The following is a 24,097-nucleotide window of genomic DNA, read 5'->3' on the forward strand; positions in this document are numbered from 1 at the left end:
TATAGGTGTTTGACTATATATTAACTAACTAACTAGCCACCTAAAGATCTAACATGGATAGTGGGGTAAGGTGGGGTTAGACTTTACAGGAGCTGCCTTGTATAGACCAAACGGCCTCTTGCAGACTCTACATTTTTATGACAATTTCCCATTGGTGTTTCTAAATTCTTTGGGTTCATTCCTGTCTGCATAGCAATTTTACTGGGCGGGTTCCTCACGCTCCAAGTTCATGCTCTCAAGTATAGAAAAATGGCGGCGTGAGAAGTGTGAAGGTTTAATAAACAAGACACCTTGGCGTGATCGCCCCCCCCTCCCTCCCGGGCCTGTACTCTCCTGCATCTTGGATCTGTCTCGTAACATCTACTTCTGCTTTAGTGGCGGCTGCTGTAGTAAGTAGTGACGGGCCACCTGTAGCCGTGTTTGCCAGTGGCGAAGACCCGCGGGATGATGTGTGTGAGCGCGGGGCTCATCGCTAGGGGAATACAGACCGCTGAGTGGGTTGTCTCTCTTGCCTCTCCCCCTCATTGTTCGTTTAGTTAATGTTAATATCTTGGAAAAAGACGTAACATACCTTATTAGGAAAAGAAAAAGAGCTGAAGAACGTGGAGCTACACCGATGATTGTGATCGTGCAGGCCAACTAACGTTCCCACAATCAGCTGGCAGGTGAAGTTTCGGGTGTGTGACTTAGCAACGGTACCTACCCCTTTTTTTTTCAACGCCATTCTTTAAAATCGCTATTCTTACTTCTTCATTTACGCGCACGAGCAAGTGTGTGTCATTTACCATTGCCTGATCACCCTCAGGGCTCACGATCATTAGCAAGTGCCCAGCAGCCTCCCCTTTGGAGCTCACAAGTGATGAATCATCGGATCTATGGGTACGGCTGACACTCGTGGACTAGAACCACACAGATTTATAAAGCACGTGGCTCCCTAGCAAGAAGGACACCATGGCATACCATCATATGACTTGAACAATGACTTACATAACCTAACAGGGGAGGACTTTGCATTCCGATCCCAATTAGTACCTATTTCCGCAAAATGACAAATACACGTAATAAAACAGAAATAAAGTTTCGTCCTTAGAATTTGACTATAACCACGCACATCCGGGAGGCGAGACAACCCATTCGATGCTGGCTGGATAGAGGGTACGGATCAAAGGAGACTGCCCATCTGGAATCAAACCCGAGACCTCTCGTTTGTGGTGTGTGTGTGTGTGTGTGTGTGTGTGTGTGTGTTGCTTTATATTCAATGAATCAATCAATGGGAGCATACGCTGGGGGGGCGTCGCCTCACCCACCCGACGACGCCAATCCCGGGGGCTGTTCTCCGGGCAAGTCTTCATGCAAGATGCCTCTCTTTCTATCTTCTATCGATATTTCCACGCTGACTGCTCTTCTGAACTTGCTAACTGCATGCCTCCCCCCCCTCCCGCGGCCCCGCTGCACTCGACTTTCTACTCATGCTCATCCCTATACTGTCCAAACCTCTTATGCAAGAGTTAACCAGCATCTTCACTCTTTTATCCCTCACGCTGGTAAACTCTGGAACAATCTTCCTTCATCTGTATTTCCTCCTGCCTACGACTTGAACTCTTTCAAGAAGAGGGTATCAGGACACCTCTCCTCCCGTATTTGATCTTCCTTTCGGCCACCTTTTTTGTTTCTTTTTTAGGAGCAGCGAGTAGCGGGCTTTTTTTTTATTATTGTTTTCTTTTTTTGTGTGCCCTTGAGCTGCCTCCTTTGTTGTAAAAAAAAAAAAAAATCCAAATAGCCTGCCTCATGGCGAACTCCGTGGGCGTCCCCTTGGCCTCCTCCACTCGGGGATGGCTCTTACAGAAACAACCCGGTAAGCAGGGTCGGCTTCTGAGCCCCGTGTCACATGCCCGTAGAGGCGGATCGAGTTGGCGTTTACGGACTTCGCTTTTCCTGCTTCTCTTGTTGTAAACTCGAATAAAAGTTTTCCTATTATCTCCCGCTTATCCTCTGGGTGTGGTTCCTGAAGCTTTGTAGCCTGGCACCGTTCCTTGGTAGTGCACATGTTACCAGTCTAACAGAAAGTGATCTAAATCTTCCACTTCTGCGTCACAAACTAAACATTTTTAAGATAATTTTTCTTGCCATTTCTTCCCTCCGCAGTCTCGTATTCCAGCTTAAAATCCTGTTGACCCTAATCTTACAATGATAATATTGGGGTAGGAGGAAGGGTAATCATATAAGGTAAAGGTAAAGTTGGGAGCATACGGTATTTGGTGCGCGTGGTCACGGTGCTCATCTCCATACCATTGGCTCTTGAGTCTGTGGTGGGCGAGAACCCCTTAACCCATTAACAGTTATTTCTTATAGTAACCATAAGCATCAGCAATTAAAACACCTGACCTTTTCTTTCGCTGTAAAACAATATGTGTAATGAAGAGCTAGGGAACAAAACGTGATAATAGCCTAATAATCGCACTCATAAGGGGGACAGGTGTGGGGTGATGGCCATTATCATTATTGATTCTCCCGAAATATGAAATAATGAAATGAGGAAATAAACTCAGTATTTGATAAGTTTGGCCGGGAGGAGCAGGTGACATTTTTATCAGGTTTCCCCGAGTGGAGGGAGTGACGATAAGGGCCGTCGCCCCACGCCTGTCCCCCTTTATCAGTGCAATTATTAGGCTATTATCACACGTTCTGTTCCCCAGCTATTCATTACACTTACATATTATTAGTGTTTTTTCGGGGTGAGGGAGTTCTACGTGTTCCATCTTATGGCCAGTATATTATTTCGCCCTTATTTCTCCCTCTCATCCCACTGACAGCTTTCTCCCGCCCATGTATTTTTTCCCACTGATTGTACATTTACCGTACGTTGTCATTCCCCACCTCGTCCCCTTGCAACGATATACCTTTTTTTGGATGACGAAACGGGGACAGAGGGACGCGTTCCTACAAACTTATTAAATGTAACGAAGAGAGGCCAGAGCAAAAGGAGGCAAAGTGGAAGCGGTGGTCGAAAATATGGGACCTGTTTGGATGACAAGAGCTTTCCCACTTCAAATTTTCTCGCCCAATTCTCTTTGCTATTCCTTTTTTCTTCTCCACTTCAATTTAATCTATTATTCATTTATCATTTGCTCGCTTTATCATAATTATTATTATTGTCCTGACTGCGTACTGCTCGGCATGTAAGTGAGAGGGAAGAATGTGAAGGAATGGATTTAAGAGAATGTATAGCTCACGCTTTCTCGAGATTGTTAACAGGTGACGCTACCAGTGAACATTATATAAGGAGACCCCGCGTAATGGACTAAATATAAGCGGGAACCTACATAATCCCACTTTCGCTTGATTGATAGAGCTACGGTTTTTAATGCTCCTTAGTCCACGGGCACACGAGTTCGAATCCTGGCCAGTGTAAAATTGTAATTCCTGCAGTCTGGTTCCTCTTACAGACTAATGAGATCAACTTATAATGTGTTTCAAGAGGGGTAAAAAACTTCCTCACTACATTAGACATTGAAATATTGGGTTACTAATACATTCTTCGTTGTAAGCTGAATTCTTCTTTAATTAGCAAAGTCAACGCAGGCTTCAGGTAGACAGAATAGGTGAACGTCGAGTCAGCTTGGCAACACCACGGTCACTCCCTGGGCGTTGATGAACTGGTCACGACGACCCGGGGAGAATTATGACCTGCGACCACTGGCAGAACTACACCGAGGCAGGCAAGCAGGACGACAGAGATAAATAATAGGACAAATAAACGGAAAATCGAGAACCTTGAATCAACAGACCCATGTCTTACCTGGAAACGCCCCTGGATGACGTCTAATTGGTGCTTGGTGACCTTGATCTGTCTCTTGGTCATGTCCGTCGGCTGCTTGGCGTTGAAGGGGTAGGATATACAGCGCAGAATGAACACGTAAAGCTGCAGCCTCTTTTTTCTCTCCTCCTCCTCTCTCTCCTGCTTTTCCTGTAACAACAGAAATTGGAAAAAAGGTTAGATCGATGTGGATAATATGAAATGCAGTGGGGTATGCTATAACGAACGTCGTTCGTTATAGCATCCGTTCGTTCTGGAATACATTGAAAATACATGTATGTAAGGGTAATCCGTTCCAGGGCCATAGTCAAGACCAAATTTACCACCCCAAAGGATTTTTTTTATCTAGGTGCCCATGTCCATTTTCCTACCTAACGGACTACTCTTTTGTTGTCATGCATACTTTCTTCCAACCTTGAAATCTGTTGAAATCCGCAGCAAACAAAATAATAAATAAAGACATGGGCAAACCCGCATCGGTGCAAGCGGCGATGTAGTCCTAAGCTGCTCACCACACAAACTCTCGAAAGGAGTGTTCAGGCTCTTTCCTTCAAGGGAGATTTACCCCCCCCCCCCTTTGATCCTCTTTAAAGTCACTAAAAGACATGTAAACATATCTAACCTCCTACGAGGAGCATAGCTCCACTCAAGCCCATTGTTGCCTTTGCACATTTCATTCCGTGAGCCACTACGCAGCCCGCGTGGGGTGGCCCAAGTAAAGTTGAGGAGTTGAAGACATTGATGAGGTCCTTTTTATTTCAAATCAATGCCGCACTTCAATTGAAATAAGATAAAAAATAAATATGCCGGCAAATCACTGCTCCTACCCAGAGGATAGACGTATCGAAAGTATGGCCAATGTAGGTTGGAAAAGTGTTTTCATACACTCCTCTTGAAAGCGTTAAGGTCCCAAGAAGGAAGAAATACAAGCGAATGAAAATTTAAGAGTTTACTAGTGATAGGGATGAAATAATGAAGGTGGTTGTTGATTCCTGCAATGGAAAGATGGAAAGCGCTGGGATGAACAGGAGTAGCAAGTCGTGTGCATGTGACATTTTTTTAAAGAAGCTCATACATACTCTGCCTCCTCTACACGCACGCACGCACGCACGTACGCTCTCTCTCTCTCTCTCTCTCTCTCTCTCTCTCTCTCTCTCTCTCTCTCTCTCTCTCTCTCTCTCTCTCTCTCTCTCTCTCTCTCTCTCTCATCTGCCGCCATAAAGATGCGGTCAAAAAAGAAACCAAAGAAAAAACTCAACGAATAAAAATACACGCACAAAAAAGTGAAGCCGTCGTCCCGCCCTTCCTCTCCTCTCCTACCGCCGCCGCCCCTCCCGCACCCTCCTCGCCACCTTCAATAATTAAGTAGCCGAAAAATGAGGAGGGCGGAAACAGATGGCGCGAGGCCAGCTGGCCGCCCCGCCGTCTGCCGCCACCATCTTCACCTCACCTTACATTGTTTTCTTTTCTTTCTTTCTTTATTTTTTCCTTTATTCTTTCTTTCTTGTTTGTTTCTTTTTTCTCTCTCTCTTCGACACGCGCGCAGACACACACACCCACACACACACACACACACACACACACAATATATATATATATATATATATATAGAGAGAGAGAGAGAGAGAGATTCCGAGGAGGCGATCTTGTGTATCTTAACGTAATGAATGAGGTGGAAAGAAATGTGATAAGAAGTTTAACTGCATAATTATTGTGGGAATGAATGATTAGAGCAAAATTAGGCATACATATATTTAGGAAGGGGGAGAGTACGAAGATGATGATAAAGTGATTCTCTGGAGGCAATATTTTACAGTATCGTTGCGGAATAGATAAGGCGGGGTGACGTAAGTGGAGCAAATTAAGATACCGAGTTAGGAGACTGAGAAAGAATATTGTGAAGAGGAAGGAAGGACAGAAAAAGGTTGACAGGAGTAAGAAAAGGAATGGAAAGAAAGAAAACGGAATAAAGGGAACAAGAGAGTGCGCAAGGAAGGAAACTGAGAAAATCTGAACTGAAAGGAGGGAGAGGAAGATACATACATTATCCGAAGAGTGAGAGAGACACCAGAAAGGACACGGCATGAAAGGAAGAAGGAAGAGAAGGAAAGAGAATCGAGACGAAAAATAAAACTGAAAAGAAAGAATATTAGAGGGAAAGGGATGAAGGAATGATACATATTTTATCCGGTGTTGGAAAAGATCAGAAGGGATAGGCAAGACGTAAGAGGAAGGGGGAAGAAAGGAAGAAGAAAGACACGACATTTAGGAGAAAGAAAAGTGAAAAGACGGAGAGAGAAAGGAATGGGAATGTGAGAAAAAGAAAATGAGGAAAAAGGAGGAAATAAAAGGGGGCACAAACGTTTGGATAAAAAAAAAAGTTAGAAAAGGAAAGAAGAAAAAAAGAAGACATAAAAGGAAAGAAAGAAAAAAACTGACTCGACATTTAGGAAAGAAATTGAAAAGACGATCAGAAAGGAATGGAAATATGAGGGAATAAAAAGAAAGGTAGGAAAAAAAAGAAATGCGGGGAACGTTTGGGTACAGTTAAAAAAAAAGAAAGCGGAAGAAAAGAAAGAGAGCAAAGAGAACAAAAAAAAAAGCAGAAAACAAGAGAGTGAACAAAGAACACGAGAAAAAGAGAAAAAAATGGAGTTGAAATACGAGTAAAAAAAGAGGAATAAAAGCTGTGAAGAAAAATAATGAAAAAAAAGGGGAAAAAAGTTTGTGTAGAGTTCGAGAAAGAAAGAGGACGAAAATAAAGACAACAGAAGATAGAGAAAGGAGAGAGAACAGAGAACATTAGAGGAAAGAGAAGGGAATGTAAATAGTTAGAGAAGCAAAGGAAAATAAAGAAAAAAAAAGAACACGGACAAAAGAGGACAAAAAATAAAGAAAACAAAGAAGAAAAGGAAAAAGAAAGAGGAAGAAAATAAAGACAACAAAAGGTAATGAGGAATGAGAGAACAGAGGACGAAAAGAAAAAAGAACAGAACAAGGAGAAAAGAAAACAGATAACTTAGAAGAAGAAAAGGGCAAGGAAAGAGGAAGGAAATAAAGACAGCAAAAGGTAAAGAGAAATGAGAGAACAGAGGACGAAAAAAAAGAAAAAGAACAAAACAAAGAGAAAAAAAGAAAACAGTTGACACAAAGGAAAAAAACACAGAGAACACGAAAGGAAAGATGAGGTCACGGAAAAAGAAAGACGAATAAAATAAAAACCACAAAAAAATAAATAGAAGAGAGAGAGAGAGAGAGAGAGAGACGACAAACGAAACAGATGACAGAGAAGATGAGAGGAACTAAAGAGGTCAGCCGCTGTCACGTTCCCCTTACGACTCTGCTCTCGCCATCTCTATCACGAGCTTTGTCCCCGCGGCGCCTCATCTCACGATTTGCGACCCCCATCACCGCTCATACACGCTGACTGTCGCGCCGTCTCTCTCTCTCTCTCTCTCTCTCTCTCTCTCTCTCTCTCTCTCTCTCCACCTCTTTCTTTCATCATTTTCTTTTTCTTTTCATTTTCGTTTTCTTCTTCGTTTTCTTCTTCCTTTTCGTTTTCTTCCTCGTGTTCTTCTTTTTGATTTCTTGTTTTCGTTTTCTTCTATTTTATCTTTGTTTTAATTTTCTGGTTTTTCGTTTTCTTCTTTTTTTTTTTTTTTTTTTTCTTCTCCTTGGTTCTCCTCCTACTCATCCTCGTCCTCGTCCCCCTCCTCCTCCTCCTTTTCCTTCTTCTTCTCTTCCTTCTTCTTCTCTTCCTTCTTCTTCCTCTTCTTTCTATTTTTTTCTTTTATTTTTCTCCTCCACCTCCTCCTCCTCTCCTCCTCTAATCTTTCTATCATTTTTGACTCGAAACTTCATATAATTTCGTGGTCTTGTCTTGAGCTTCCTCCTCATCCCATTATCCTCGTCCTCTTTCTTTCTCTCTGCGTGTTTCTTTTTTATTGCCTTTTTTCCCCTCCTTCCTATTGTCGCCTTTCTTCCTCCTCTTTTTTCTTAACTGAGTCCTGATCTCGGTTTTCAGTTTCCATTCCCGTCGTCTCTCTCTCTCTCTCTCTCTCTCTCTCTCTCTCTCTCTCTCTCTCTCTCTCTCTCTCTCTCTCTCTCTCTCTCTCTCTCTCTGTACCTACCGCTTTATTCTTTAGCCTAAACCTAGCCTAACTTACCCTAGCCTAATTTAACCTAGCCTAGCCTAATCTAACGTAGCCGAACCTAACCTAACGTAGCCTAGCCTACCCTCCTCCCTTTGTATCTATCGTGTTATTCTTTTCTTCGTTCCCTGATAAAATATTGATTACTTATTACAATAACACAAAGGAAACCGCAATATATCGATTCCAAACCTTTAATTAAACACGAGTGCGCGAATTTCGGTCTCTCAGTCTTCTTTTATGCGGCGTCCATTGTGAGAGACGCGGAGTGCATTTTCAACAGCAACGAACTTTTTTTCCTCCTTCAATTTCAGAAAACCCTTTACTTTCTATCAATTTACACCAGATTCTCAGGTTTCGCAGCATCGTTCGACACGCCGTATACATTTTCAGCAACAAACTTATATTTTTTCAACTTAAAACCGCTTTACTTCCTTACTTAACTTACATCAGAAAACCCTTTACTTTTTATCAATTTACACCAGATTCTCAGGTTTCGCAGCATCGTTCGACACGCCGTATACATTTTCAGCAACAAACTTATATTTCTTCAACTTAAAACTCTTTACTTCCTATCACCTTACAGCAGATTCTCAAGACTTTTTACTTTAATTCATTCGTGAGTTGCAGGAAGATCGATCGACACACGGTATAGTACAATTTCAACAACAAACTCTTATTTCTCCAACTTCAAACTCCTTACTTCCTATTAAACTTCAGAAAACCATTTACTTATCAATTTGCAGCAGATTCTCAAGACTTTTCACTTTAATGCATTCATGAACGATTCAGGAACGAGGGAAACGCGGCTACATTTTCAACAAAAAACTCTTAGTTCTCCAGCTTAAAACTCCTTACTCCCTATCAACTACTTCAGGAAACCATTTACTTATCAATTTGCAGCAGTCTCAAGACTTTTTACTCTAATGCATTCATGAACGATTCAGGAACGCGCGAAACGCGGCTACATTTTCAACAACAACAAACTCTTATTTCTCCAACTTAAAACTCCTTGGTTAATTCCTATCAACTACTTCAGGAAACTATTTACTTATCAATTTGCAGCAGATTCTCAAGAGTTTTCACTTTAATTTATTCGTGAGTCGCAGGATCGATCGACACACGGCGTAGTGCAATTTCATCAACAAACTCTTATTTCTTCAACTTAAAACTCCTTGCTTAATTCCTATCAACTACTTCAGAAAACCCTTTACAATTTGCAGCAGATTCTCAAGACTTTTCACTTTAATGCATTCATGAACGATTCAGGAACGAGCGAAACGCGGCTACATTTTCAGCAACAAACTCTAATTTCTTCGACTTAAAACCCTTCCTTTCCTATCACTTTACATCAGATTCGCAAGACTTATCATTTTAATTCATTCATGAGTCATAGCAGGATCGATCGAAAACAGCAGCATAGACACTTTCAGCAACAAATTCATATTTCTTCATCTTAAACTCTATATTAATTTGCAGCAGATTCTCAAGACGCTTTACTTTTTACAATGAACTATTTTCCCTTAGCTTAACACCCTATAAACTTCCCATTAACTTAAATCAAATTCTCACTTCTTACTTTTTACAACGGACTATATTTCTCTTAACTTAAAACCCTTTACTTCCTATCATCCTACACCAGATTCCCGAGACTTTTCACTTTAATTCATTCATGAGTCGCATTTTCAGCAACAAACTCTTATTTCTTCAACTCAAAACTTTCGCGGTCATAAAACTCCTTACTTCCTATCAACTTACATCAGAAAACCCTTTACTTCCTATCATTCTACATCAGATTCCCGAGACTTTTCACTTTAATTCATTCATGAGTCGCATTTTCAGCAACAAACTCTTATTTCACCAATTCAAAACTTTCGCGGTCGTAAAACTCCTTACTTCCTATCAACTTACATCAGAAAACCCTTTACTTCCTATCATCCTACATCAGATTCTCGAGACTTTTCACTTTAATTCATTCATGAGTCGCGGCAGGAGGATCGATGGGGGCCGGCGGCTGAGAGGTGACTAAGGAGACACCATTTGGGAGCCGCTTAGCGTTGCACACCTGCCTCGTTTCTCAGCCCCATTTACCGTAACAGCTGCCCACTCGAGTGCACGGTGCCTGGCGGGCCGCTGCGGGAGAGTTATGGGCGGCACTGCACTCGAGCGCCGCTACTTCGCCCAACTTTGTTATTATTTCCCACATTTCGCGTAACGGGGCTGTGAATGGATAGGAAATGGAGGGAAGGGGAGAGAGAGAGAGTGTGTATGACGGCAGGGATGTAGGAGAAAGTAAAAGGAAAGAGGGTAGGAATATGACGGAAAGGAAAGACGGCAGGAGAGTAAGAGAAAGGAAGGAGGGCAGGGATGGATAGGAAGTGGAGGGAAGGAGAGACAGAGTGAGGAAAGGAAAATAAGGGAAAGGAAAGAGGGTAAGGAAATCAAGAAAAGGAGAGTGAAATAAATATGAAGGAGTCAGAAAGAGAAAAAAAAAAGAAAAGAACGAGAAAGGAGAGGAGGAATTATATAATAGAAATAAGGGAAAGAAGGTAATAAAAGGAAGTCGTGAGGAAAGAATAATAATAGGAGAGAGAGAGAGAGAGAGAGAGAATCAATAAACAAGTAAGTGGATATCAGTTTCCTACGAGGCTGTCACCCTAACCGCAACACCACCGGGGGAAGGCCAAGGCGAAGGAAAGGTTTCAATTTAACTCCGGGGGAAACCGTCGGGGTCATCACGACGGGGCAAACACCATCACCATCACCATCACCATCAATACCACTACCATCACGCTCAGTACCACCACCACCATCACCATCAATACCACTACCATCACGCTCAGTACCACCACCACCATCACCATCAATACCACTACCATCACGCTCAGTACCACCACCACCATCACCATCAATACCACTACCATCACGCCCAGTACCACCACTATCATCACCATCTTTCCACCATCGCCTTCACTACCACTACCACCACGAACAACACCAATACCAACAATAACAACAACAGCAACAACAACACTATTAACAACAACACCCTTTAGAGTTTTGACCACTACCACTAACTACTAACACCACCCTTTAAACCTTCTTCACCACCATCACCACTAACACCATCACCACCATCACCACTACCAACAACACCAACACTACTTACAACACCCTTTAAAGTCTTGACCACTGCCACTAACACCACTACTAACACCACCGTTTAAACCTCCTTCACCACCATCACCACTAACACCATCACCACCATCACCACCACCACCATTACCACCACCACGACTATGTACCATTTACTGTCATCAGCCGAGTGGTACAAAAAAATAATGATTCAAACTTTTTACGTTTTATTTGTTTATACTTTTTTTTTAATTAATTTGTAACGAAGGTAACTCATTTACACTACTACACCATTTCCTCTGTTGAAAAGGTATATTCGTGTGGTGAAACATTGGAACATTTAGCTGGAGACTTCCTGTACTGGGGGAAGTAAAGAAAGCTCTCCTTGAACGTTCTGGCTCAGGGGATCACGAAGGAGTTTAGGAATTGCATGAAACAAGCCAAGTTCCCCACACCATAGCGCATTTTCTCACACGAAGTACATCAGTCATAAAAAGCTCTCGAAGTACTTTTAGAGATTTTCATGCATGAAACAAACCAAGTTCCCCACACCATAGCGCACATTCTCACACATAGTACATCAATCATAAAAGGCTCTCGTGGTACTTTAAGAGATTTTCATGGATGGTTTTCGTGGCCCTAGTAGTTCTGGCTGAGGCGGATCAACAAGGAGTTTAGGAATTGCATGAAACAAGCCAAGTTCCCCACACATTGGCACACATTCTCACACGTAGTACAACAGTCATAAAAGGCTCTCGTGGTACTTTTAGAGATTTTCATGAATGGTTTTCGTGGTCCTAGTGGTAGTTTGACAAGGCTTCTGCACCATGGACGGGAAAGCACTCAAGGGAACACGACTAATCTTTACTATTGCCTTCGAGGATTGTCGTAGAAAGAGCCCCAAGCTTTTAAACAGGCGTGGTCCCATGTTATGAAAAGTAGCGGGGCGTCAACCTCTGAGTCTCATCTCTTTAGCTCATAACCATTACAGCCACAACGTCATCGATGCAAGAATTTGTTAATTAGTTTCCTTAATTATTTACTGATACTGAGTCAGCCCGAGCTATAATCAATACAGCTTTGCTATAATCTAAATTCCTTCTGTCCCAAAAATTCCATTCGTCTTAATTTATGAAAACAGGAATTTACAACAAAAAGGTTTACAAATTATTCATGGCAGGCAATTATCGTTAATAATTACATGTTTTTTTCGCTTCGTTTATAAATGCATTCTTTTTAGTGTACTCTCAGAAAAACGAACACTTTCTTTTTATTGGTTTTGCATCACTAACCGCGAACACCACTACTATCGCCACAACCACCACCACCAGCAAAACCATTTATCGTACAAAGACTACATTTACAACCACCACCACCAACAACACCACAACTACCACAACAACCACCACCACCAGCAAAACCATTCATCGTACAAAAACTACATTTACAGCTACCACCACCACCACCACCATCACCACCACTATCACCACAACCACCACCACCAGCAAAACCATTTATCGTACCAAAACTACATTTACAACCACAACCACCACCACCACAACTACCATCACAACCACCACCACCAGCAAAACCATTTATCGTACAAAAACTACATTCAAAACCACTGGAACCACCACCACCACTATCACCACAACCACCACCACCAGCAAAACCATTTATCGTACAAAGACTCCATTCACAACCACCACCGCCACAACCACCACCACCAAAACCGCTACTACATACAATATATCATCACCATAACCACCACCACCACCACCACAACCACTACCAAGCCCATTACTACGGTTATCGAAAGGAAATCTTCACATTAGCAATAAAATAGATAAATAAAACGAAATTGCACTTATGTTGTGGTTTACATTAATTTTAAAGCTTACGTTATTTATCTTTCGTATAATCATCACCACCACCATTACCACCACCACCACTACTGCAACTACAATAGCAAACACAATAATTCTAGTGTTGTTATAAATATTCCAACACCAATCATTCAGTTGCAACAATCTCAATTTATATACCCAAACATCATAGCATACACACAAAAAACGTTTATATATTCCCTATCTACCTAACAAGCTAACTAACTACCTAGCTAACTATCTAACTAACTACAGCAATGTCAAACTACTTAAATACCTAAGCATCATAAAGCATCCAAATCCGTTCATAGCCTCTCTATTTGTCTAACTAACTAACTAACTAACTAACTATTCATCTCTCTCTCTCAGCAAAGTAAGTCTCCTCGTAATATTCACCTCACTGATCGCTACCACACTGTATAGTCAAGTTCAGTCTATGCACAACGTAAGCTTCAGTATTTCACGGCAGGAACACAACCAAACCTCCAGCCACCACCGACTGGTCCAAGGGAGGAGGGAGAGAGGATGGCTGGATCTGAGGGAATTCGTGGCCCAGTGTTTGCCGCGGCATGATTAAAGTAAACAGAAGCAACGCACACGACTGAACTGATCTCTCTCTGTGACTTGTGCTTAGCGTGGTGGTGATGGTGGCGGCGGGGAGTGGGGATGAGGAAGTAGTGTTGCTGATGTAGGCTGAAGATCATGGGTTTAAGGGGTAAGGAGAAGGGATTGTGACTGTGACTGCATGGAAAGAATGGATGGATAAGTGGAGGAATGCTAATGACGGGTTTAATTGAAGGAAAGAAAGATGACAGACGTTGAAGGAGGTGAGTGTGTGTGATTAACAGAAGGATGCTGGGAGAATAATGAGAGAGAGAGAATATGCATAACTTCAAGGTGAAAACTGAAGCAAGTGGAAGAAGATTTTATACGTTCCTTTTGAAAGACAGCGAGTTTGGAATGAGTTTAAGTCTAGGGAAACAGAGTGCCATTTTTCATTTACATTTTCTCGGTCTGGGCACAACTACCTGCGTGTCCCCAATGCCGATTTATACAATTAACTTTCTTTGGGATCTTAAGGAGGCTGAGGGAAAGTCAGTTGCGCCATTTTTTTCTATCAAGGCTTAGTTATTTTTCACGTGTGCCTTCCTCCTCACCTCAAACTTTATACGATTCAGCTTTCGGAACAATAGCAGGACTGTCCAAGGTAATATTCAGTACTCACAAGAACATCACTCCAAAGTTATTAACACTCAGCACGGCAACCACCAACACTACCACTCCTTGTCGATATACTTTTTCTGCTGACTGTTATGCTTACCATTCATATTATATTCCCGGCCGTTAAGGTTACACTGTCAAACCTCGATTATTAACTCTTCCTTTAGGTCCCTTTGTTTTTATCGATCTAATTGAGATATTCGTGTAAATTTTGCGTAATAAATATCAACCACTTGTTTCATTTAATCTATCATAAGTTAAAGCTTGATTTGTATCTGTCTTTTAGGTATTCTTTGTTGGTTAATCTCTGTCTGAAGGAACTGAAAGCACTTACTCATACGCAGAGCCAAGGACAGGGAGAGATTGGTCATGGGCTCCCTACACTCCATCGTGCATCTAAGGGCCCAGGGTCACTGCCTCCTAACTAACGCCTTTGCCCCAACACAACTTCAACACCAAGAGGTAAAAAGGATGGTAGTTCAAATTCCAACAGTTTGTATTGCGACAGAAGCGCTAGGTATAGGGATAGAGGTAGAAAGAGAAAAAGGATATTGGGATATATGAGGGCAGCAGGTTTAATAAAGGGGGCGAAGGGGGAGGTGGGGAGACATAGACGGAGATAGACAAATTGAAAGACAGAGATAGATAGACATAGATAGACAGACAGATAGGCAGTGAGCATGAATGGCAGAGATACAACATGGAAAGTGGCATAACACGCTATCTACGACTCTACCAATAGCCCTAGCAAACTTCAAATAGTGGTAATAGTGCCTGGATAGTTTACTCTCAGCGCATAACAGACAACGGGTTCTGGAATACTCACCGCTGGGTCTTCCTGAGTGGCTGCCGCCGGCTTGTCGCTCATCACGGAGGGCGAGGGAGAGGTGGGCCGCGGCAAGGAGTTCGCCCTCGACCCTCCGCCCACGCTGAGAGTGTCCACACTCAGCGTGCTTCCCGGGGACCCGCTTCTGAGGGACCGGGGAAGGGGAGCAGGGTGTAGGGGGGCCGAGGAAGGAGAAGGAGGAGAGACATAACAAAGAATGGGATAGATAGAGATGGACACAGATAGAGATGGAGATAGATAGATAGATAGATAGACAGATAGATAGATAAGAAGAGAAACAGAGAAGAGGAGCAGAGAAGAGAAAAGAAACAAAGAGAAGGGAAAGGAAGGGAATAAGATAGAAAAGAGAAGTATTGGAATATATGAGGAAAGAGAAGAGTCGAGAGGTGGAGAGCCCGGGGGGAGGGAGCTGTGGAGTGGCGTGGAGGCGGTGGTTGGAGGAGGTGGTGGAGGCGAAGGTGGAGGTGGTGGAGTGGAGCATAAAGCAGCATCATCATCGTCAGCAGCAGCAGAGCGTCATGAACCGTGGTGGGAGAGAGAAAGAAAAGACTAGCATTAGACTTCATTCGTGTGAGTTAAATGAGTTAGTTGCCTTCACGATAGTTTTACAATGCCTATAGATTAACCCGGTAGCAGCGACGAGCCAAATTTGTGGCTTTACCGTGTACCAGTGACGGGCCAAATTTGTGGCTTTACCGTGTACCAGTGACAGGCCAAATTTGTGGCTTTACCGTGTACCAGTGACAGGCCAAATTTGTGGCTTTACCGTGTACCAGTGACAGGCCAAATTTGTGGCTTTACCGTGTACCAGTGACGGGCCAAATTTGTGGCTTTACCGTGTACCAGTGACGGGCCAAATTTGTGGCTTTACCGTGTACCAGTGACGGGCCAAATTTGTGGCTTTACCGTGTACCAGTGACAGGCCAAATTTGTGGCTTTACCGTGTACCAGTGACGGGCCAAATTTGTGGCTTTACCGTGTACCAGCGACAGGCCAAATTTGTGGCTTTACCGTGTACCAGCGACAGGCCAAATTTTTCCATGATATAAACCCCCAAAAAATAGATGATGCTTAAACTGATCACAAATGCGTTGATATATATTATGAATTGGCATGCGTGAGTGATGATTTTTTCTAATTTTTCTCGCTCAGAGGGGCCTTTAAGGAACATGATCCCCGCAGCTACCGGGTTAATAAATACCTCGAACATAGTCTATAAACTGAGTCCATAACCGAGTAGGACATATTTAAGTCTGCCAACGTGACCAGCAAGCGCGTTCCAAAGTGACATCTCGTTCGTATCCCTATTACCGCGTCACAAACTAACTAACGGACAGCATACGTCCCATACTATACTCCCGACGGTCCCACGCAGTTGCCCTACCATCTCAAGCCATTCCCGGTAGGCGATTCGAATTTTTGTCCGCCTGCAAAGATATCGACAACGCCATATACTCGTGTTGAGCAAGTCACGGTCACCGCTTCCCCGTACTATAATGTGATATCTGTATGCGTGCCTAACTATGCGTGTCGTCCACAGTGCTCTCTACTGGTTGTTTTGAACCTATGCTTTTCTTTTTTTTTGGAAAGGCGAATACAGGTGTGGCTATAACAAACAAGTCGTCCAGACAGCAAAATAAAATAAAAGTAAAGCATGCAGAGTACAATACAGCAGTAATAAAAACACGTAAAAATAATGAAACTGAAAATAATATAGTAAATAGAACGAGGGGTTGATAAGGATGGAAGAACGACGATAAACGAGCAAAAAAGTAATGAAGAGGCCTTTCCACACACACACGTAAACAAAAAACAAAAAAACAAACAAAACAAAAAAAAACCAACAACAACAAAAAATCGCGCTATTTGGACGACCTAAGTAAACCAAACAAATAAAACAAAACAAGAAAACATCAAACCAGTCTAATCTGTTCGCCTTCCTGTCCGTGCGCTTCAAGAACTAACTAAGCAATCAGGTGGTGTCTTTTGCAACCCACCGAGATCCCCTTTGACCAATCAGACGACGCCTCCTTGGCCGCCAAAAGCCATTAACGGGAGGGCGCCCACTCTGGCCCAAACTTGCCGCCAAAACTTCCGAACTTTCCACGGCGATATTGGCGGAACTGCTGGTCTCCGGGATGCACCGCCTAAGAAAACGAGGTAGGATCTGTGTGGACTGCGGTGGTGAGGCGCGGAACAAAAGCGAATCACAGAGGAAGGTAAAGCGAATAACGAGTGCAAATATCCTACACACACGGCTTCCTGATTATTCATGCGTCACCTACTACTAACTAACGGGGAGCATATGCCCAGGGCCGCGTCACTTCACTCACTCGCTGCCTACATCCCCGACGGCACTCCTCAAGCAAGCTCCCACGCATCTCAAGTCCCTCCTGGCAAGATTGATCGACTTGTCCCAGTCTTGAGTCACGTGGGCGTCTCCTTGGTCTCCTCCACTCAGGGTTGCCTCGTACGGAAACAACCCAATGAGCAGGATCGACGTCCGGGAGGCGTGCCACGTGCCCATTTAGCTGGAGTTGGCGTTCAAGGACTAAGCTGGTGACAGACCCCAATTCAGTTTCATCACGTAGTCGCTGATTCGACACGAAGTCATTCCAGCGATGCCCCATGATCCTGCGAAGGCACTTGGCACCAAAGGCATGGACACTCCTTTCCAAATCACTATTCTGTGTCACTGATTTTTTTTTTTTTACAGCAAAGGAGACAGTTCAAGGGCGTAAATAAAAAAATAAAAAATGACCGCTACTTACTGCTCCTGAATAGAGGTCAAAGGAGTGGCCAAAAAGAGAGGTCAATTTCGGGAGGAGAGGTGTCCTGATATTCCTCTCATAAATGTGTTTAACTTTTCTTTTGCATTTGTATCTAAGTCTAATTTTCTGGCTTAAAGATAACATGTATACATAACATCAAGATTAAATACATACAGTTGTTTAGACATAGCAATAGACAACACATGGTATAAAGCACACGATGGGTCACATGAAACACATTTTGTACACATCAGCGGAGTGCAGGAGACAGAAAAGTTGAGGGAAAAGTAGTTAGTCAATTATTAGTCAACAGCCAGCACGTTAAAAGTTATCATGGGTGGGTAGTGACTCTCTCTCTCTCTCTCTCTCTCTCTCTCTCTCTCTCTCTCTCTCTCTCTCTCTCTCTCTCTCTCTCTCTCTCTCTCTCTCTCTCTCTCTCTCTCTCTCTCTCTCTCTCTCTCTCTCTCACACACACACACACACACACACACACACACACACACACACACACACACAAAAAAAAAAAAAAAAAACCAACACACACCCAAACACACAACACATTAAGGAGAATTACGAGTCATTACAAAAGCCACAAACACACACACACACAAAAAAAAACTTTGCCACACACGAACTTACCAAAAAAAAGAAGGAAAAGGAAAAATAAAAACAAGCGGACGGAAACCATATTTTTTCCTTAACTTAATTGCCAAAGTTCTCTGAGGTTAAGGAAAGGAAAAGAAGAAAAAAAAAAAAAACCTAAGTGGGAAAGGCGTTTAGGGAGGAGGTATGTAAAGAGGCAGGAGAAAAAATGAAGAAAAAGAAAAAATAAAGCATGAGACGTGATGTATTCCTTTTCTTTCTTGGGATGATAAAATAAATAAATAAATAAATAAATACAATGGTGCTTTATATGTGTGTGGAGAAAGACTAAAAGGTATACAGTCGTACTTTATATATGAGTGTGTGTGGAGAGAGAGGGACTAACAGGTTCTTCTAACTTAACTAATTCATAACTTACTCGTATTCAAACTTAGCATTTTCTTCTATTTCCTCCCTCTTTTCTCAAACCTGGCATTCCTTTCTATTTTCTCTTCAATAAACTACATGAATTTTCTAACCTTCCTCTTCTAACCTTCCTTTTCTAACATTCCTCTTCTAACTTAACTAATTCATAACCTGATCGTATTCGAACCTAACTTCCCTTTTTCTTTTCTGTCTCTTTCCTCAAACCTATAGCATTTCTTTTTTTATTTTCTCTCTTTCTTATCCCCTTTCTTGGTTTACTTTTGTTTTCTCTCTCTTTCCTATTCTCTCTACTTACTTTTGTTTACTCTATCCTGATCTCTCTTTCTGTTGCTACCTTTCTTATGTTCCTCGATCAGCTAAAACCATTCAATAAGCAAACATGAATTTTCTAACTTTCTTCTTCTAACCTTCCTTTCCTAACATTCCTCTTCTAACTTAACCAATTCATAACCTGTTAGTATTCGAACCTAACTTTCCTTTTTCTTTCTCTCTCTCTTTCCTCAAACCTCTCATTCCTTTCTATTTTCTCCCTTTCCTGTGCTTTGTCTTGATTTACTTTTGTTTACTCTTTCCTATTCTCTTGATTTACTTTTGTTTACTCTCTCCTATCCTTTCTTTCTATTGCTTCTCTTCTTTCGTTCCTCAGCTAAAACCACTCAATAAACTACATGATTTTCTAACCTTCTTTTCTTGCTTTATCACTTTTTACTTCCTTTTTCCTTTTCTTTAGTCTTTTTCTCTCTCGTTCCTCAGCTACAACCGTTCAATAGGCTACGTTCATTTTTTCTTTATATTCTCCCCTTTTCCATTTTCTGGCCCTCATTTTTGTTCTTTATCACTTTTTACTTTCTTTCTGCCTTTCTTTAGTCTCTTTCACTCTCGTTCTTCAGTTAAAACCGTTCAAAGCGCTACGTTCATTTTTCATATACACTTTCTCTTCTTCCGTTCTTCAGCCTATCCAAATCTAGCATTCCTTTTATTTTCCCTCTTTCTCCTATTCTCTTTCTTTAGTTTTTCTCTCGTTCTTCATTTAAAATCGTTCAATACACTACGTTCATTTTTTTCTTTTACATTCTTTCTCTCTTCTTCCGTTCTTCAGCCTATCCAAATCTAGCATTCCCTTTTAATTTCCCTCTTTCTCCTATACTCTTTCTTTAGTTTATCTTACTCTCTCGTTCTTCATATAAGACCTTTCAATAGGCTACGTTCACTTTCTTTAGCCTTTCTCTTTTTCTCTCGTTCTCCAGCTATAGAACGTTCAATAGGCTACAACGTTCATATAATTGCTTCCCTAGACTTGCATTCACTATCAAAGGAACGTATCAAATCTCTCTCTCTCTCTCTCTCTCTCTCTCTCTCTCTCTCTCTCTCTCTCTCTCTCTCTCTCTCTCTCTCTCTCTCTCTCTCTCTCTCTCTCTCTCTCTCTCTCTCTCTCTATCAAAATTTGCAGGCCAGCGAGCGAAAGCAATATATGACTTTACTTTTCAACTCGTAATTCTCTCTCTCTCTCTCTCTCTCTCTCTCTCTCTCTCTCTCTCTCTCTCTCTCTCTCTCTCTCTCTCTCTCTCTCTCTCTCTCTCTCTCTCTCTCTCTCTCTCTCTCTCTCTCTCTCTCTCTCTCTCTCTCTCTCTCTCTCTCTCACACACACACACACACACACATCTTTTCCCTGCCCTTCCCTTACCTTCCCTTCCGTTCCGTTCCCTTCCCTTCCCTTCCCTTTCCTTCTCTCCCCTTCTCTTCTCTTCCCTTCCATTCTTACCCCTTTCCTTCCCTTCTCTCTCCTTTCCTTCCCTTCCCTTCTTTCCCCTTCTTTTCCCTTCTCTTCTCTTCTCTTCCCTTCCCTTCTCTCCCCTTCCCTTCCCTTTCCTCCTCTTTCATTCCCTATCCGTCCCTTCCATTCCCTTCCTTCTCTTTCCCCTACTTTCCCTTCCATACCCCCCACCCTCTCCCTCCCTCTCTCACGTGCCCCTCGCCGTCAAAAGAGGAGGTGGAGTATGAGATGGATGGAGGTGGAGGAGTGTGTGAAGCGAGCCAGCCAAGTTAATGCTCCTCCTATCAGCCAGGTACAGACTTGCTGCTTACTCCTTCCTCTCCCTCACTCTCCCTGGCCTTCTCCCTACTGCTCTTGATTTGATTCATTCGTTCATTCATTCCTACGTACGTGCTATCCTCTCTTCCTTACTTCATTCGTTCATTAATTCATTTTCACTCGTCTTCTCATTCCTTCTGCTCTTCCTTCTTTCCTTTCTTCTCCCTCGTCTCTTCCTTCCTTCCTTCTCCCTCGTCTTTTCCTTTCTTCCTTTCTTTCTTCCTTCAAAATTCCTCGCCTTCTCCTTCCTTCGTTCATTCATTTAATCATTCATTCATTCATTTCTATTTTCCTTCTTTCCTTCCTTCCTTCCTTCATCAATCTAATCATTCATTCACTCATTTCCGTTTTCCTTCTTTCTTTCCTTCCTTTCTTCCTTCCTATCTATGTAAAAATCTTCCTTTCCTTCTCCCTTTCCTTCCTTCCTTCTTTCCTTGCTACTTATCTATGTATCTACACTGTACCTTCCTTCCTTCCTTCCTTCCTATCCATGTATCTACACTGTACTTCCTTCCTTTCTTCCAGTCTATCTATGTATCTACCTCCCTTCCTTCCTTCCTTCCTTCCTTCCTTTCTTCCCTTCTTCCCTTCTACCCACTTACCTACGTACCTCATTTCTTTCCTCCCTCCCTCCTTCCCTTCCTTCCTTCCTCCCTCCTTCCCTTCCTTCCTCCGCCTTCCCTTCCTTCCTCCGCCTTCCCTCCATCCCGTGCGCCCTCACTTCCTGATCGTATCTCTCATATTCACTTATTACTTGTGCATTCATAGTCCCCCTCTCCCTCACACACACACACACACACACACACACACACACACACACATACACATACACACACACACACGCTGGCCATATTATTTCCCCTCCTCCTCTTTATTTGTTTATCCTCTCTCTCTCTCTCTCTCTCTCTCTCTCTCTCTCTCTCTCTCTCTCTCTCTCTCTCTCTCTCTCTCTCTCTCTCTCTCTCTCTCTCTCTCTCTCTCTCTCTCTCTCTCCTATATATACACCTCTTCGTTGCTCAATCTGCTTTTCCCTCCTTTCAGCTCATACATATTTATTCTCTCTCTCTCTCTCTCTCTCTCTCTCTCTCTCTCTCTCTCTCTCTCTCTCTCTCTCTCTCTCTCTCTCTCTCTCTCTCTCTCATGATATTTGCTTAACGAAATGAATTACGTATACATTATAAAACTTTGTAGATAATAATATAAATAATAATAACACACACACACTATATATCATTGGACAGGGAGAAGAAATAGTAAAAAAGTAGAAACAGAATATACAGGAGATAAGAGTAAATCGAAAAGGAGGAGATATTATTAAAAAGAAGAAAAGTGGAAGAAGGATCAAAATAATAACTGTAAAAAAGTATTAAATGGTATGAATGAAGAGATAGAAGTAGAACAGTAATAAAAAAAGAAGTTGACGAAATAAATAGAAGAAAGGAAGGAGATTTTATAAGAAAGAAAAAAAATGTGAACGAACAAAACAATATCAAAACAAAAAACAACATAGATGATGATGATGATGAATAGATAGAAAATAATTAAAAGAACGAAAGAAACAGAATGAAGTAGAAAGAATAAATAGAAAATAAGCAGATATTATTGAAGAGAAGTGAGAAAAAAAAACAATAGCAACAACAATAAAACATAAATGACACTGAATAGATAAAAAAAAATACAATAAACACAGAATAAAGCAGATAGAATAAATAGATAAAAAAAAAAACAGATTTTAGAAAGAAAAGTGAAAAAACAACAACAAAAAACAACAACAAAAACAAAGACACAAATAAAGACATCTTGCCCAAGTCACGAAATCCGGAACCACTGAAGCACACTCGATTGAAGGGGGGGGGGGTTATAGGCAAGGGGGGAGGGGGGGAGGCCGAAGGGGGGGGGGGGGGCCCACAAGGAACACCACTGCCAGAGACGGGAAGGGCGGGCGCGGGGTAAGCTCAAGACCGGAGGAGGAGGAGGAGAAAGGAGGAGGAGGAGGAGGAGGAGGAGGAGGAGGAGGGAAAGAAAGAAAGAAAGAAAGACAGGAAGGAAGGAAGGAAGGAAGGAAGGAAGGAAGGGAGGAGGAGGAGGAGGAGGAGGACGAGGAGAAGGAGGAGGAGGAGGACAGATAGATAGATAGATATACAGATAGATGGACAGAGATGGATACATAGATTGAGGAGGAGGAGGAGGAGGATAGATAGATAAATAGGAGTAAATAGATAGATAGATAGATAGATAGATAGATAGATAGATAGAGAGAGAGAGAGAGAAGGGTAGCACACAGCAAACTAACACACACACTCATGCAGGCGTACACACACACACACACACACACACACACACACACACACACTTAGGATTACTCTATTCATTATCGCCACAGATCGCCGCGTCCCATTTATCTTGTTTATCTTATGTATATTTATCTTTTCCTGGAAGGGCTCGCTGTGTTAGTCTCGGTTTCCAGGGTCCTATGCAAATCTTGATCTCTTATAACGTTCCCTTATTTATTCCTGTATCTTAATTCTTGTTCATGTCCTTTTCCTCGTTATGTATTTTGGTATCTTCACGGCCTCAGCACCATTCTATTATGAGACATGTATAAGAGCAATGGAAATAAGATAACTCAGAGATTGATTGATTTATTAGGCTAGGCTATTCATGGCGCCGCGACCACAACGCAACTTCGAGAACGTGACCGAACCTCGACATCACGGCTTTTCTGCAGTTTAGGGTTTCTGTATACATGGAAGAAATACATGAATTGATTAAGGATGTATTAACTTACTACCGCTTATCTCAATGGGGTTAGATTATACAGTTGTACTTCAGATGATCTAATTTTAAAGCGACAAATTAATTCGTTTGTCTCAGGTAGTCAGTGGTCAGTAGAGGCACATAAAACGGTTGGCAAATGAAAGAATGGTTATTTTTTTGCTCGTTGGTGATCCGACGAGTGGATGGGAAACTACCGAGCGGGTCCACGATGACTAATGGCCCGTCAAGGTAAAGTTGGTTGTGTCCTGAAGTCTGAGATAAGTTACAATATGACCCGGTCTGATTATAGAACGAAATGGTAGGCCGCACAAGTAGAGCTTCTTCGTGTTCTCAGTGCGGGGTTTATAGAGCGTTTTTTTTTTGTTTTTTT

At 42.3% G+C, this 24,097-nt stretch overlaps 1 protein-coding gene across 5 annotated transcripts in view; it reads right to left on the reverse strand.

Annotated features, from left to right (window-relative positions):
• LOC126994244 (calcium-dependent secretion activator-like) overlaps positions 1 to 24,097 on the reverse strand; it is a 45,399-nt gene that overhangs the window by 7,556 nt on the left and 13,746 nt on the right. For 3 of the 5 annotated variants that reach the window (XM_050853526.1, XM_050853524.1, XM_050853527.1), the window contains 2 exons: positions 15,037 to 15,181; positions 3,800 to 3,967 (listed from right to left, as the gene is read on the reverse strand). In XM_050853526.1, coding sequence (XP_050709483.1) covers positions 3,800 to 3,967; positions 15,037 to 15,181 — 313 coding nt within the window. The remainder of the gene's footprint in view (positions 1 to 3,799; positions 3,968 to 15,036; positions 15,182 to 24,097) is intronic. The other 2 variants (XM_050853525.1, XM_050853528.1) reach the window with 1 other exon arrangement.

This window comes from Eriocheir sinensis, unplaced genomic scaffold (genome assembly GCF_024679095.1).
Source record: "Eriocheir sinensis breed Jianghai 21 unplaced genomic scaffold, ASM2467909v1 Scaffold753, whole genome shotgun sequence".
Classification (NCBI taxonomy): Eukaryota; Metazoa; Arthropoda; class Malacostraca; order Decapoda; family Varunidae; genus Eriocheir; species Eriocheir sinensis.